The 18,009-nt window shown below is 37.9% G+C and overlaps 1 protein-coding gene across 6 annotated transcripts in view; it reads left to right on the forward strand.

Annotated features, from left to right (window-relative positions):
- Positions 1 to 1,942: 1,942 nt before the first annotated feature.
- Positions 1,943 to 18,009, forward strand: part of LOC131678631 (integrin alpha-PS2) — a 207,549-nt gene continuing 191,482 nt past the window's right edge. For 2 of the 6 annotated variants that reach the window (XM_058958864.1, XM_058958901.1), the window contains exons 1-2: positions 1,981 to 2,105; positions 10,972 to 11,806. In XM_058958864.1, the coding sequence (XP_058814847.1) occupies positions 11,493 to 11,806 (314 nt within the window). In that variant the 5' untranslated portion in view covers positions 1,981 to 2,105; positions 10,972 to 11,492. Of the gene's footprint in view, positions 2,106 to 10,971; positions 11,807 to 18,009 lie in introns of all 6 variants that reach the window. The other 4 variants (XM_058958873.1, XM_058958877.1, XM_058958886.1 and 1 more) reach the window with 4 other exon arrangements.

Genomic DNA, 18,009 nt, shown 5'->3' on the forward strand with positions numbered 1-18,009 from the left:
ATTTTATTTTGTTTCAACAATGTTTCTATTTACAATGCAAGCAGAAGTACTAGTTGAACTAAACCAAATACATGCTTTCGAGAAACGCCAATTTCTGTTTAAAACAGTCATTCGTAATTTTTAAATTTTACCCAACGTTTCGTTGTTTCAAAAAGGCCTGATTCTTCTGCGTGCTGTGAAACACAGATTAATCTGTGCACCTGGCATCCTTGAACACGATTCCACGAGATTGAGTCAAATGAACTCAATTTTGGGAAGTTTCTCGTATGCGTGTAGCTATACATTTTATTCAATATTGAAATCAAGGTATTTCTTGCATGCAAGCGAACTGCTGTTGCCATCTGTAGACGAAAAACAACTCGAGTTCAAAGAGAATAGTCAAAGAGAATAGTGAAAGAGACGAAGAGTGAAAATCAGTCAAAACGGCAACACTCCCTTTATGATGATTTCAACACTAGAATTTTGGCAACCGCTTCTACAGGCAGCACTTTAAATGACTCCTATTATATTTTGAAAACAAACCGTATGTCGATCGATGGATTTGTTTATCAAACGATGTGCATTTCGAAACAAAGAGATGAAATAATTCTAAAGCTTATTTTTACTCATACATATACTCTAGAATGCACCTTACAATCACGATTGAGCTAAATTCTGACGAAAATTCAAATTTCTTTTTTGATAGAAGTACAATACTTATCTCCTCCAACTCAGGCATGAGTAATGTTTATTTACATTGCACGATTGGTCTGCTCAATAAGGTATTTTTGGCTTCACACTATTCGTCTCTTTCCCTATTCTCTTTGAGAATAGTGAAAGAGACGCAGAGTGAAAATCAGTCAAAACGGCAACACTCCCTTTACGATGATTTCAACACTAGAATTTGGCAACCGTTTCCAAAGGCAGCAGTTTAAATGACTCCTATTATATTTTGAAAACAAACCTTTTGTCGATCGTTGGATTTGTTTATCAAACGATGTGCATTTCGAAACAAAGAGATGAAATAATTCTAAAACTTGGTTTTACTCATACATAGACTCTAGAATGCACCTTACAATCACGATTGCACTAAATTCTGACGAAAATTCAAATTTTTTTTTGATAGATTTACAATACTTATCTCCTCCAACTCAGGCATGAGTAATGTTTATTTACATTGCACGATTGGTCTGCTCAATAAGGTATTTTTGGCTTCACACTATTCGTCTCTTTTCCTATTCTCTTTGCTCGAGTTATATGCAAAGAAACACCGTTGGCGTTTGCGGATTTCTCTAGTCGCCGCTTGGGCAGCGCTGCTGTTGATAAAATGTTTCTTGTATACAATAAATTTATCGAACTCCTCATCTACTGCAGTGCCATTCAAGTGGTGATTAGAAGACTATACAAACGATTGTTTTTGAATTCCCCTCGTGATTCGTACCATGAATCTTGGAGAAAGACAAAGCCGATATAGGTACAACAAAACAATTGATGTGTGTTTTGATTCGATATGTCTTTATCTTTATGGAATTATCAGTCAAATACTAAACCAGTATAACACAGCTAATGAACGAAAAAACATTGTTCTTGCTAATGAATGAAAAAAAACATTGTTCTTATCCACTAACCGAATTCAATCAAAATTCAATTCTGATCACGAGTAATACGTTTGATTCTCAATATAATCTGGAAATTGGCCTTTTCCATCAATATTTAATAGATAAGACATGAAATGTAAGAACGTCGCAAACTCATTACTTATATTGCTTTTTATCATTCAATTGCATACTGCCGATGCACATGCAAGTGAGAAGTGGGAAAATTCGTTTACGCGCAAAGCACAAAAGCCATCATCATGTAATCACCATTCTCACTGCTCACTGTCGTCATCGTCAGCTGCTGGCATTTGGCTCTGACTGAGCTGTGCCGTCTCGCGTTCGTCTACTGTTCTGCTGTTGCTTCAGTTCAGGCGAGTCGAGTTAGTTTTCTGTCAGCCGCCGTGAAGTAAAGACGTTTGATGCCGAAGTGGTGCGTTGGAGTGAAGTTCTAGCTAGAGACAAAATAGTGAGTGAGTGAGTTAGCTTTAGTGGCTAGAGTGGGTGTTAGCTCGGTCAGAAGTGGGCTTAGTATGTAGTCGATCGGTGATACTTGCTGTTTTGCTGTGGGTGGTGTGGAATTGTGGGAGGGTTGATTTACCTTATTTAGTAATAATTAGCGAATTGCTGCTAATATCGTGAAGCTGCAAGTGAAGAAGATGTTAACACGTCGAGGCGGGTTAATCGGAGATTACTGGCGTTAATTGATGTGACATATGGAGCTTTGAGTGGTACTTAGCGGGAATGAAACGAACAGAAGGTTCGGTAGTAAACTGTGATAGTGTCAATTTGATGTGAATTTTCCACCGTGTCGTGATGAGATTGGAGGACCAGATTTTCCACCACGGCTACGGACGAAAATCAAGTGAAAAGCAGTACGGGAAAACGGCCGAGCGCGGTGTGAAAAACGTTCTATTAATAAACGGCGTGTGATGAAAATGAAAACATGTGCTGCGAGAGGATGTGAATTTTCCGTTACACTTGTGTAGATCATAGCGTATACGTACATGTGCGTCGGTGCGCCATCGGCATGCGGCCGTCGGCGTCCCACGTGTACGTGGAACTGTATGTATGTGCCTGCCCGAGATTGTGGTAACTTTGTGACTAATCCTCCAACGCAATCTACATGCGCGAGGGACGCTGAGGGCGCGCAAAGTTGAGGTGTTTTTTGCGTGTATTTTGAATCAGATGGCGTTCATTGAGAAAAGTGAAATATTATGTAATTTTTTTCGGAAGATTAACTATTGCTACAGAACCGAGCGCGGTGTTGATGTTGGATTTCAGGGACACGCGATGATGAAATTTTGTTTCATGGATGATTGAAAACGCAGGTCGGAGTAATGTTCTCGAGTTCGGTTTTTAGGTGTTGATGTTTTCAAAACTTGCTTGTTTCTCCGTTTTGGAATTGAAATGAATTTTTTAAATTCACTGTTAATGAATGCAATGAAAATACGAAAATACAAAGTTTATCACTTCGACAAACTTTCATTGTCACTTGAATTGTGCTTTGAACTTTGCAGTACTGAGCACACAAACAAGGTATTTGCATCGGTTTTGTTCTTTATATTTTAATGGCAATTATATGGTTTAACTCGAACTCGGTTTTGCGTCTGTGGGCGCAATGGCATTAAGCAATCTTTTACGTTTAGTTTACATCTGTCATTTTAGATTGCAACCAGATAGCGGATTCAAGTTCCTAACAACTGTCTTCTCAGTAAAACAGCCTTCATCCTGAAAAGATGCTTCGTCCGTCGCTATCAAACGTCTGGCTTCGAATCATTTCACAAATAATAGTTCGAAATTTAATACAAAACTAGTGCATATTTTTCCTACTGCATAATGCAAAACTTGTGTTCAGTACAATGAAAGGTACTAACTACAAGAGCACTAAAAATACTCTAGTTTTTGCGAAAGTCGTTAATTACGACTTTCGGACAAAGCGATTGAAAATCGGAAAAATATAACGGTTCATACAAACTAGTTTTCTTTAGCCGGTTTTTATGCTTGAATATACGGATTTTTCTAAGAACGAATTATTTATTTTTAACCGGTTTTTGTACTAGAGGTTGCCGACTTTTTCGAGTGAGAACTTTTTAATGGATTTTATCACTAAATCCGCATTTTACGCATGCAGTTTTTTATCCGAGTTTTACTTTGTAATATATTTAAAGCGAGTTTTTGAAGAATGTTATGTCCTTTTGACTCTTATTTTCGGTCGCTCAAGTGATTGGTAAAAGTGAACTTGTGTTAGTTAAGATGTATTGTTAGAGCGTTCCAAATTCGGACGAATGTGAAGTTTATAAATTTTCGAGGAGGGGATCTGTGGATAAAAATGAACAAAACAACATTAATTTAATTCTAATTCAGCTTCACTGAAAACTGACCAGTAAAGTGTACAAGCCCCCCCCCCTCTCAAGAGCTTGATGTTTCGAAATCGTACCATGAAGGTCCTTCGTTGAGCCAACGGTGGACAGCGTCCAATAGACATCCATCATTGAACCCGGATTGGATGATTTTGAGACCAGGGATACCAGGTCATATTTCTCGATATCTGTGCCCATTTAATAATTTGTGTTAAGGACAACGTACAAATTTGCCTCACAACAAGTAGTGGCGACCATTTTGTTTAGTTTTTGCACGAGGCAAAAATTGAACGCTAGATTAAAAATTGAGAAATCTATGGTAATCTGTGCATTATGGCAGAAAGGGACCAAACATAAATTACGTAACGCGAAAATTACCCAAAATTGACTCCCCCCTCCCACCATGTAACAAATTGTCACAAATGTTTCTATCCCCCCTTCCCTATTACGTAACAAATTCTTCGATTTTTTTTTGTTCAGTAAAAACATGTTACGTAACGATCTAGCTTACACCGCCTCCCCCATATGTCACAACATGTCACAACTTCTCGTAACCCCCCCCCACTAAACGCGTTACGTAATTTATGAATGGTCCCAAAACTGTGGAAATCTGTGCAGTTTTAATAATCTGTGCAGAACATTGAAAATCTGTGTACCATTCATCTCTGTTTGAGACATTAGTGGGTCTTGTCAGTGATTCAACATTGGTCTACCAAAGAATATTCGGCGGGATTAGGAAAGTTTAACCAAGATTAACCCTAGAACGTTGCACTGGGGTACAAATGTACCCCATGCCTTCTTTGGGGCTGTGTAAAAACGAGAATTCGGCATTTACCGACCTGAGACCTTAACCATAATTTAATTTAGAGTTCCTAGTAAGAGTAGGAAAAGATGGTATAGCCAGTTTGCTTATAGCCTTCGTGGAAGCATGTGTCAAAGTTGGCGTGGGGTACATTTGTACCCCAGTGTACGGTTGCCGTTAGTGTTTCGTCAGGTTTCGTGCTGTCAGTGGAAATGTGATTCGTGACAATTGCAGTTAAAATACTGGTTGTTTAACTACGGTAGTAACAATTAGTATTATATAATCGTTTTTAATCGTTTATTTAATTTAATTTAATTTTGAAGCGGAACAAAAAAACGTTCTCATTTTTGCTGATTTTTATTGTTAATTTTTTATAGTTTTTCAATGCAATGACTCGCAATTACAATTTGCGCACAATAACTGCTGTAACAGTAACATTGCGTGTTACCAATGTGTTACTGGTCAGAAATATTTTTTTCATTTCCATTTTCACCCCATTTCGTGGTATTTTCCAAAATCCGATTTTTAAATTTTTACTCTTCAAAATAATTGCAGTTTTTCAAAAATATCCAAATTCCATTTTATAGCGTATCAAGATCATTCTTTCAACTTTTAGAATCATTTGATTTTTCAAATCGATTGAAAGTGCGCAAAATTATAATAATTTTTGTGAAAAAAGTCATAGCAGCGATTAAAAAACGAAGAAAATGGTGTATTACACATTTCCTTCATTTACATTTTTACCTGCGAAAATTGTGATCAAACCCGTGGGGTACATTTGTACCCCAGTGCAACGTTCTAGAATGGAAAGCACAAGTGCAACGTTCTAGGGTTAAAATAGTTTAGCGTAATATTTTGTCATCAGAGCATTTGAAGTGACACTTCCCAGTCAAAAAGGGCAAGTTGCTGGCTAGGGGGGGGGGGGGTCTATTTGCCAACTCGGATGCGCTAATTGCCCTACAATTTGCCAGCAATTTGCTGGGCTATTTTAAATGCAACATTTTGGGCGATTTCCCACCGTCATTTTTTGGGACTCTACTCGCCCTTAAAACGCCCAGGGAACGCGCCATTTAATTGCCCTTAATGTCCTGATATGAAAATTAAAATAATAATTATTTTCGGATTCATTATCTACTCACATAAATTTATTAGTACATTAGGTAATCACCATCAAACTATAGGAAGAATCGATGGTGGAATTCGTATTGCACACCAAAACTTACCACAATCTGACTTTCATTTAGACTTTAGGTCAGAGATCTTGTTCCACTATACTTACACACGATTCCACAATTTCCCATATTCGTTGGCTAAATTAAGTCCATTTCAGCCGCCAGAAAATTTCTCTAAGTGTTGAAATTGCCTTTAAATTGCATTCGCAAATAGCATTTGTTCCTAGGGGTAATTAGCACAGGCGAGTTGAGTCAAACGTCAAACTGTTTAAATCACCTGATCATATTCGTCCGCATTTTTTACCGGGTTGCTCTAAACCAAGACTATTGAAAACTAGGTGGGATTATTCGAGAACAGAAAAAATAACGAGGCTAGCTAAAACTAAAGACGCTGAATCCCCCTGGATAAATGGGGTTTTCGATTGATTGACACCGGTGTAGTGGAGTGCACTGAAACTGCACCGTTTTTGCACTTTCTAGTAGAAGTGCAGAAAACTGGGGTTCCATTGACACTTCTGCTAGAAAGTGCAAAACCAGTGCAATCCACTACACCGGTGTCAATCAATCGAAAAACCCAAAAGACTCGCCATCTCTATCTTATTATTCTTATTTACCTGTAAGTGTCATTCCAATCGAGCACGAGACTTGTCAAAAGCACTCAATCCGAAGAAAATCGCTTCGAATCCTTCTGGGACGAGGGCCATTGACAGGTCTCGTGCTCGATTGGAATGACACAGACAGATAAATGGTAAACAAACGATAGACGTGTCGAGTCATTATCCAGAGAGATTCAGCGTCGTTAATGCCAATGAAACAAAAAAGGTGAGCAACGAATGACGTTTTGCACAAAAAATCCTTAATTGCCTACGGCGACACCTACATATTAATGGCGTAAACAGAATATTTCTGGGGAAGTTTTTCAATAGAAAGTTTAATAATTTACTTTCTTCTTTGTTTACTTTCTACGTTCGTTCCTTAATCATTTGCGTATTAGCCAGATAAAGCTATATTCTTTTAACCTGGCTAAAAAATATTAGAAAGTTTAACAATGGCGTAATAGCTGGAAGTGAAATTAAACAGAGATAGGCTCTCATTGTTACTATGATCTATTGAAAACACATTTCAGAAATATTTAAACATCATCCTCTGTATTCTGTTACGCCACTAATATGTAGGTAATTTTTTAACTAATTTGTTTTGTAGAATGCGATTTTAGGGTTGGAATTGGCTCATCGCGTCACAATTTTGGGATTACGTACCCGAAAAACAGCGCTAACGTAACACAATTATGTGAGCCCCCTCGTAGGGTTACCAACCGTCTTTCTTTTAAAGGAAATGCCCTTGATTTTACCGCAAATGTCCTCCATTTTAGTTGCAAATCTACCCATAATTAAAAAAATTTCTGATTAAGTTAATTCCAAAAGTAAAAAAAAATTAATCAAGCTATTTTAATTGGATATTTCCTTCCAGTTTTGTTTGTCAATAAAGTTACTTACGTGTAGACCTTTCGCGACTGATAGCAACCAAAAGCTCTTTCGCTCAAAAATAAATAAGTTCTGCTTCACTTGGCAACACGACACATTATTTATTCTATAGCAGTGCTTCTAGTGGTCAGAATTAGAATGTTGTAACAGTGGAAGTGGTAGGGTGTTGAGCCCATTTTCGCCATGTTTCTATTATCACCCTACCCATTTGAAACCGTTGGTTAGAGCAGCGTCTGCCATCTTTGTTCAACGCATTGAGTCAAATGGTAGCGCAACAATAGGGGCATTCGATTCGAGTTTTCGTTGCGTTCAAACACGAGAATTTCACTATTTTCAGCGCATTTGTGTTATTATATTGGTTCTTAACAACGAAGCAAAGCTGTCGATGTCAATTTTTGCGTATTCCATTGATTGTAGGCCGAGAAATTAATGAATTAGTGAGGCACCCTGCTTAGTATGGTGAAAATAGGCTCTTTACCCTAGATTCATTTGCAAAATACACGTGTTTCAGTCGTGAAAGTTTCACCTCGATACGTGCAGTCTTAAAAAAGTTGAGCAAGATAAAAGACGAAAAAGAAAAATCCTACACACTCACGTCAAAAATCCCACACTTTGAGTGCACTGCTGCAAATCGCTTGCCAGATCATCAATTTCTTGGCAAATTTATCGGCGAAAGCAAGCTTGACTTTGTTGGGGTTGTATCCAGAGAGTACTTTTATGCGGGAGCCTGCAGAAACGGATCAGTTTTCTGTTCTCTTTTCCCATCTAACATAACTTTTTATTGATCATATCAAGACGACATTTTGAACTTTCCAAATCCGTGCACTAGAGGCTAAGCTACAGAATAAATAATGCATCTGGATTGTAAATGCAGCAAGTTTTAAGGCTAGTTTACAGTTCGGGAAACGTGCCACGGGATTTGGGCCCGTGTGTATTTTTAATAAAACCCGTGGCGGGATCAGTCAAAACAGACGATACAAAGTGACAGTTTTCATAAAGCGTAAACCCAACCGTGGGAAACGGCACTGGATTTTACAACTCTACACACAAAAAATCCAGCCGGGAACAATTCAACATAAATTGTTTCCGACGGGGAAAACTGTATTTTATTAGGTTTAAATTTCTGTTCTTTTATAATACTGTTGGTGTTTTTTAGAAGCAGCAGCATTTGTTTTGACAGTTTGGAGAAATTTCGGCGGAAAATTTTGCCTGATCAAATTCCATGTGAAATCCCGTGACCCATTTTCCGAACTGTAATTTAGGGTACCCTATCATTCGTATATTCGACACAGCTCGTTACGTTAGCTTGACTGAGTCTTTCCTAATAATTATCAATAAAAATAATTGATGCTTTTTGGGCCTTAAGGAACCAGATTTTTTTACTTTGTGTGCCGTACTTGCAGAATCGCCAGCTGCTGCTTGAGGGTCACTTATTCTGCTTTCTGTCGACCTGTCGTACTTGTCCATGCTGTCATCGCTGTCGATGCTTTGGGGTTTACTGTTTTCCCATTCTCGTGGAAATAGGCCAGGATTTCACACATAAGGGAAAAATCCTTTCGCGAACACTGTTTCTTCCATCTCGATAGGAATCTCACTGACAAGCTCGCTGACAACTGTACAATCGAGCGGATGTAAACAAGACATTCTAAAGAGAAACGGGAGAAATTTTCTACGCGCGTTTAAAGTGTCATAATAATTTAACTCACCCTTTAAAAGGTTTTCAGCGGTTCAGGAGATAGTGAAATTGATTGCTGGAAACCCTACACTACTGCTCGTTCTTCTATGGTTCTTTTTAGCAAACCTGAGAAATGAACTGAAATGGTTTCAAATATGTGCAAACGGCATCATTGTCGTAACAAACACGCTGCTCTCAGTTTCTTGAATACAGCGTTTCTGATATGATGAAATTGGACATAGTCGACTTAGTTCGGACTCGAAGCAGCTTACTGCGTTTTGGGATGAGGTCTTATCAATAAGAAGGGCCCTTAACATGAGTGTTATAACTATCAAAGACATACGATCCTCAAATTATTCGCCTTCAATATACTCTGCAGTGTTAGATAAACGATAAACGACAGACCAGATGTTTACCCTACATCAAATCTATGATACATTTTGGAAATACTTGTTTATCATCCGTTGTGGATTTCAAGGTAGCGTACGATTCAGTAACAGGAAACGAACTGTGCAGATATGGTAAACATAGGGCTTTTAACAGAAAATGAGTAAGCTGATCGTATGACGTATTTGTTTGGTAAGCCAAAATAAAGTTCTGGAATAGCCAGAGAGATACCCGACGTGTTTGTGGCGCTTGATGGAGTCCAATTCCTCTGGCAGCAGTGAAGATGGTCAAATGCCGCTGCCATTGTTGGTTTAATGATGGCTTTCGTTTTCAACAACTGAATGAATAATTTCTATGTGAGCTGGACATTTGCACCGGCTTCTTGCCACTACAGTAGTTGATGTGGTACTAGAATAGGGAGTACGACACAATCGAGACTTTAGAATTTCTAGAAGGTCTCGAGCAGAAGGTCTAGTCGCTTAGGTTGCCATAGGATCTTGGTCGTTTAAGCTATTACATTTTCAATCTACTTTTGTTTAGGGTTGTTACAATATGCAGTTCGTGAGGTGTCATCTCGACCATAGCTGACGAAAAACTGAATGGCTTCATCAACCTCCTGCATCAGTTCGGACGCTGTTTCGAGTCGCTCCTAACACCGAGAAAATATATCAGAAGGTTTACACACATTTGCTAAATTATTATACTTGGGATTTTTTTACTTGTTCTTTGTTATTTTTATTCATATTAATTATGGTCCATTAATAACAAAATTCGTAGCGTTATGTTGGACGTTAGCTATTTCAATGTAATAAATGCATCTTGAGCGATTTCCACACTTCACAGCTTTTTATATTTCCCGCAATTTCTATTCCATTGTTTCCTACCGGCGAAATGCCATGCCTGATTTCCTCAGATGTACACTTTGTTTACATTTTCCGGCAAGTTGAAAAATTTCGGTTCGTGCGTAATCGACTAGCACCCGAGCACCACGAAGCAATGGGATGAAGCGATCACAGCCGACAAGGCGAACATTCCGGCGCTAGATACACCTAATATCCGCGAAAATGATCTAAACAAAGAATGTTATCTTTACTTGCTGAAAAAATAATTCATTTCCCACCGTCTAGATTGTACACGTATTTGCAGCGGGTTTTTTTTATGCTTTTCACGTCTCTGCGTTTTCCAGTCGAATCTGGCAGTTGGGAAATGCTTTACCTAAACTATTACGAAGCGGAAGAAAGAATTTTGACGCCGACCACATTGTTTCAAGAATCATTTATCCTGACACTAATGAAACATAAAAGTTCTCAACGATGCATAAGTACAGAAAGGGGAAATAAATTTTTGAATCTCCTCCAGCTTCCAAAATTTAACTTATTTGACAGCTATAACTTTTCGATTTGCGCTGCAAACAACTTACCTAATACCCGAATCGTAGTGACCGAACCTTTGGACACATATGCTCCGATTAGGCAAGCTTATTACAACAGTGATTTAATTGATTTTTTTCTCAGTTTACGCTGCGTTACTATTATTCTGACAAGAGATAAGAGAGTGTAGTGTTTCGAATACGGTCGTTGTAAATTAGAAGTTTAAAGCAAATTCGGCAGTAATAGTGTCAAATTGAAAACAAAAATAATGTGCCAATCAAACCTCTAGCAGAGCTGGTGGCGAAACGCGAGTGAATCTCAATAAAGAAAAATGGCACCCGCCAACGTTATCTAGAGTTGCGAGTGTCTCGTTTCAAATTCTTCGCGCATGGTGATCGTAAACCCACGAGATCGGCGGTGATAGAATACCTGTACCCTAGCTCGTTGTGTGTAGCGCTCCGACCAGAGATCTCCGAAGCAAGCAAATATTTATTTACCAAATCGCGTCAAATCGCGACACAGTTTCCGCCCGCCTGGATTCCCGACTCACCACCGGCGGCGCGTGTTTGTGTTCGATCCAGGCTGTGTCGGTGTGCTGTGCTGTTTGTGTTTATGTTGGTGTGTGTAAGCCGGTCTAGTGCACCCGTCTGAGAACACCGACAAAAATGGCACCGATAGGTGACCCTGGAGCGGTGGTGGCGAGTAGCGGCGGTAGAATCGTTAGTGGCGGCAACAGCATCAGCATCAACAGCAGTAGCAGTAACAGCAGCAGGAGTGCTAGTAGTTACAGAATCAATAGTGTCAATGCCAAATCGCACCTGTTCCGGCCGGGGGCTATCATGGCGTTGGCCGTCTGTCTACTGATTCCCACCGTGGTGGCTTTCAACGTGGATACCGTGAACTATGTCCTGCACGAAGGCACCGCCAATTCGATGTTTGGATTCAGCGTAGTACTGCATCAGGAGCAGCAGAGAAGCTGGTGAGTATAATGCTGAGCACGCCTGTATATATTTATTTCTTTCATGAAATTTTGACTGTTTGTTTCAACAGTTGGTTTTAGCGACAATTCTACTGGGAATTATTTCTGGTTGGGGGTCAAGCTTATGACGATTGGCTTATGCAATAAGCCAAGATTCGAGATTTGCTCTGAAAAAATCATAAAATGCCATTTAGGTTAGGAATTGAGCCAGCGAAAACCATATAAGTTTTCAGATCATACAAACTTGAATACAATTAAACTTAATCAAATTTAAATGAAAAGATTTCGAGAAAACCCAATCGAGTATTAGTGTAATGAGCCTTATTTGGTCTAATTATAGAGGGTGCCCCTCTATTTTGTAAATTACTCGGCCTTCAATCAATGGAATGCCTATAAGTTGGTAAGCAATAGCTTTGCTTCATGCTTTAGAACTAGTATAGGTAATAACAAAACTGATGAAATACTCGAGGCCAACGAAAGCTCGGATTGGGTGAGATTCAACTTCCGCCCCACCAATATGTCGAACAAAGATGGCAGATGCTGCTCTAGCCAATTGCATCAAATGGCTATGGTGATAATTGGTATAGGGTAAACATGGACGCATTATCTTACCTTGACTTTGCGAATAAAGAAGAAAACCTAATATCTGTGAACTACGACTATTCGAGATTGTCTAAAAATTAGACGATCCTGCATAAATGAAGTTATTAGAGGTCGTATACTTCTTCATTCGATAATTCAAAGTGATAGAAATTGGCTACATATCGTATGAGCAGTGTTGGTTAACCACTACTCGGGTTTTAATTTACGATAACATAGGTGCGTCGACCAAAACTTTTCGGTTTTGTAAACACAACAAACAAAACGTAAACAAAAGAACACGAATTCACCACTTTATACTATGCGACAATTACCAAACTGCTTTACTACTGTGCGGGAAGGCTGGTGGTATCTTCCGATCGACCGAGATAACATTGGTCGAGACAACCCTGCTGCAGTTACTGGCAGCGTTGCCAATGTTCCAGATTTATCTGGAATCTTCCAGATTTTTCCTAACTGAACAGACATTTGTTCAAGCCAGACATTTTTCCAGATTTTTTAAATTTTGCCAGATTAACCCTTTAAACCCCAGAAGGAATGCCATTATGACAGATTTATCTGGCACAGCTAGAGTTTTTTAAGCCTTTAGCAGAAAGGTAAACCTCTCATTCTACCAGATTTATAAATTATAGAGATTGTTACACACAATTTTTGGAAATCTGGGTCATAATTTCCAAAACAAAAATCGATTAATGTTCTATGAAGACCAAAATGTATGCCAAATTTCGATGACTTTGTGCTCGCTGTCAAGTAACAGATTTTTCCAGACATTTTTATTTGAACTGCCAGATTTTCTTTGAAAAATAGTGGCAACCCTGGTTACTGGTAAACGTTGACTGCTGAGGTAGTGGATCTTTTGTTTTGGCTAGATAGGTGAGAATGGCATGCTTGTTGGTGCCTCCCTAACGACGTTGGTGATGAATCACCGGTATATTTATTCGTCGCGGAGAATCCGAGAAGACATCGCAAAGTGCATTGCAAGGAATCCGCTCTCCATACCACTTTTCAATCTTTGGCGGTTAGTTAGTAAGGTTGGTTCGTCTTGTCATTCACAGCGAGAAATCAATGCCACTGTTTACTGACGTCTGTGTGTTGTCGTGGTCAGTCTATATCCCACACAATAGTCGTTGCTCGATCAAAACAAGCTGTCCAGTCTTGAACCATCTCAGTCGCTGTCGCTCGCTGAGTAGCGAATTCAGCACTAGAGTTCGCTAGCAAGAGCAGATTCGTGACTTACCTAAACCCTAACAATTACTTATTTACAAACACACAAAAAATATTTTCTCTATCTAGGTCTACAAAATCTTTCACAAATTTAAAAACTAAATTAATATGAAAAGGTGAACGATAATATGGAACAGTGGGGGGAATCAAGATAAAGAGGTGAAGGTAACATTAAATGTCATTTTTGAGTGTAGTAGTTTTATATTCATAAAATTAAACATGGCATTAGGGACTCTGGAAGTAAACATAAACATCCGGATTCCTTCGCGCACGATGAGAGCAAAGGCCGAGCTTTACCTCTGATCTTCCGATTCCAACACTTAGGAACACTTTTTTAACGCAACTACCGATAAAAAATAATTATGACCGAGCCGAAACATAATGTATGGCAACAGAGAAACCACCTTCGCCATTTGTTTCTGCTTTTCCTGTTTATAGTTTCATATTTTATCAGTTTTATCGCAGAAAGATGAAGACAGGTGGGCATATTTTTTTCTACATATCGTCGCTGTTGTGCTATCTTATGACAAGCGCCATTTTGAACATTTCGAGAAAAACGATTTTTAAAGCTTGAGATTGAATATCTTGCAATTGGTAAATAGTAGAAACAATTCAGAGAATACAATTGATGCTTCTGTCTATTCTGTATTAATCTCTCAAATACTATGAAGAGCGGTTGACTATATTACGAGTTTTTGCTAAACATGTAAGCAACGCACTCATACGCGTCATAGGTGCGTATTGATGACAAAATTTGTATGGCGTGTCATAATCGTGCTAAGAATATTTTCCATAGAAAAAAATCATCAATTATTAACTTTTATTTATATCTTTGGTTTTGTTTGACCTATAAACAATCGGTGAGATGCATTTTAAGGGAAATGAGTCAGGGAAACTAGAAAAAATAATAATTTTTGGATACAGTGTTGCCAAATATGCTATATTTCCAGTTTAAAACTAAAATTGCTGTATTTTTATTTTGAAAATGATTTTGCCATTGTGTTTCTCAGACATTTTTACATGGAAAAACATCTAATACATCGAGATAACTTGTGCCAATGCCCAGACACAGTCATTTTAAGCAAATATCACAGAATTTTTCAGCACGTTTCTCGCTATATCTCAGTAACCAAGCAGGATGTCAAAATTCGGAAAACGCCATTTTGTAGAGATTTTTTAGACCAACAATATAGCATATTTAACTCAGTTTACCCCAAAATGGCGTTTGTCATAAGATAGCACAACAGCGACGATATGAGATGTAGAAAAAAATATGCCCACCTGTACCATCTTGGGTAAGAATAATATTGCAATAAAATTGCACGTTACGGCGAATGTGAATATTATTATAGTATTTTCCACACAATGCAGGTTTTCTATCATAATTTGGTGTGGTCCACTGCACGCATCTGTGGCCAGAGTCACGGTGGTTTGAGTAGCCGGAGTATTCCCGGTATTAAGCAAAAAGCGATTCCCAGAGGCACTTAATTGGTCGCTGCGGGATTACTATCATAATTTATATATGAAAAGTTGCGGAATTTGATATGAAATCAAGTATAACTGGTTTACCGCACGCAACTGTGGCCAAAGTTACGGGGGTTTGAGCACCCGGAGTATTCCTGATATTAGGGTAAAGTAGTAAAACAGCTATTCAATTTTGCTGGTTTTCATTTCAGTTTATAAGTGTTAACCCTTTCATGCCCAACTTTTTTCTAGTGTATGTAGGGTTTCAAAACTATTTTTCCTTGAAAACGGAGGGGTCAAGAAACACGGAAAGCATTTTTTCATAAACATAGATGCTTCCGTCGCAGTGCTAGAAGCTGCTCCATTTTTATCTTGCAATGCTCAATACAATTCTCCTAGAATATTTACAATAGTCCAATGGCGTGGAAAATGTAGTCAAAGACAGTCTAAATTGATAAGTTTTATCAATTTTCAATAATATTGTAACATAAAGAAGATATATGAAAAATTTATTTTCCGTCGTGAACGTAAGCTGTTCCTGGCAGCACTGCTTCATCGGAATCCAATCAAACTAACTGCAATAACTTCAGTTCTAGAGCTGGTCCTTGAAACTATTAATACTCAAATGAAAGAAAATAGTCACATTTATTAGCCTTACTTGTTTTTGTGAGCAAATTTTGCCTTAATCAAAAGTTATAGCTGTTTAAAAACGTTGTTGTCCACAAACAACATGGGCATGAATGGGTTAACAATCATGATAGGATAAAATTTCTGTTCGAGGATGCTATTTGTGGAATTTAGGAGAGTGTGGTAATAGGAGAGTGTAGGGTATTTGGGTATCTAATGATAATTTAGAGTAGTATTTCTGGTAGAACTAGACTAGAAACTGGATTGAATAAGGATTTTGACTGATTTTAATACTTATATTTTTTATTACTTGTTATTTTATATTTCTTTACGAATTGGACCATATATCAGAGTTACTTGAGGAGTGCATTTACTATAGTCCTGTACCAGAATTTCAATCTAACTTTACGGCAGTTAATGTATATTCTCTAAATTTGTATTACTTGTATCTAAATGAGTTCGGGTTTCGAATTATGTTCGCTGCGTCCTAAACAAAATAGAAAACCTGGTTTCATCTATGTCGTCTCGAATTTTATGTTCAACTTATTACTGTACACTACACAGTACAGTACCGGACAGTAAAAAAATTTAAACAAAATATTTAAATCTTGAAAATACAAGTTTTAATTAATTGAATGGTAACAATTTACACAAAGCCCAAAAAGTCTTTAGCTTAATTCTATTTTGATTTTTTTGCCAAAATAGCCGTGCTCATTGTATCCCGAAATATGGATTAGTACAGCAAAAAGACAGAATATAGTGAATGTAGTCCAGGGTTATGAAACTGGAATCAGATTTTCATTTCGATCCCATTATTTTAGTCTTATACGCGTGCTGTCTATAATACAGCGTGGCATCATTTCCAGAAAAAATCGACATGAAAAACTTTTCTGAGACACGGCGATTAATTAAGTGCATCTGGGGGTCGCTTTTTGCCCACCTTGCACCGTTTGGCTCACAGTCAATCGCATCTGCAAAAAATCTATCCATTGTTTTACGCGCATTTACTGTAGAATTTTGACATCTAACTGCTTCATTATTGCACTAATAAGATAATTACACCTCATATTTTATTGTGAAACAGCTGCCAATTTTTGTCATTTTATTTACATTTTTGAACCGTGTATAGTTGGGGCAAATGGCGGCTGAAAAGTAAGCAATACATTAAATTGAATTTTATTGTTAGAATTCGTGCTAATAATTCCATTATGTGACAAAACGTTCCCACAGATGTAAAAGAAGTGCAGAAAATCTGAAGAAATATACGAAACAACTTAAAATATGTTGTTTTTATTGAGGCGTACGAAAATTTTATGCGCGAGATATTTTCATTCTCAAAACCATTTTAAGCGGTGATTTTGTGTTTCCTATAATCTTTGATACATTTTTTCATGGAATTGAAGATATCACTGCATTTGGCTCACTTTTTGATACCCCTGCGATGGGTTAAAACGTGTTTAACGCTATCTTGATGACATTTTTCTTGCTTTAACTCTGTAATGCGAACATAGCATAAGTTAGAAAGTTTCATTTTGAAATATTACTTGTGGCAATAAAAATTGGATTTTAAACTAGGGGCAGATCAAAAATCGGCGAGATAAAATTCATTTTTTCCATTAAATTAGAAATTCAGAATGCATTTTGCGTGGCGTGTAAGACGTCACGTCACGTCAACCAAACGTCGAACCAAATACAAGAGTAGCAATATGTTTTGGATACCATTTCCCCTCAAAAACAAATTGAATATCCTTCTTCTGTCGATGATTGTGTACGTGCGAACTGAAGATTGCATATTACACCAGGGTCTAAAACGACAGAATCCTTGGATGTTTGGTTGAAAATGGAAGCGGATCCGTCATTTGCTGCAATGTCTAATTATTTTACACAAAAAGTACCTAAGCAAAGCGAAGTCAGACATTTCCGCAACGCAGTCCAGGCCTTATTACTTGGTGCAAATGTAAGTTATTAGTTATTATCACATTTCCGCTCGGATTCGGTTTATTTAGGATAAAATACACCGTTTTGGCAAGAAAAAACCGTGTTGAAATTGTAGTTCTATCACTAAAGTCTCTAAACTTGACAATTACCGACCGTACTACTGGTATCCAAAAAGCTGTGTTGCTAGTTTGGCACTATTTCTTCAAAGTATGTTGTCAATCTGACAGTGTACCTTTATCGGTGTACCTGGATTATAAAATGTGTCCATGAAAAATCGTCAGGGCATTCCGTATTAACATATTTGTATTTGGTCGAACGAAGAGAATGAGCGTAAGACTATTGTTGCCCAG

This window comes from Topomyia yanbarensis, chromosome 1, assembly GCF_030247195.1.
Source record: "Topomyia yanbarensis strain Yona2022 chromosome 1, ASM3024719v1, whole genome shotgun sequence".
Taxonomy (NCBI): Eukaryota; Metazoa; Arthropoda; class Insecta; order Diptera; family Culicidae; genus Topomyia; species Topomyia yanbarensis.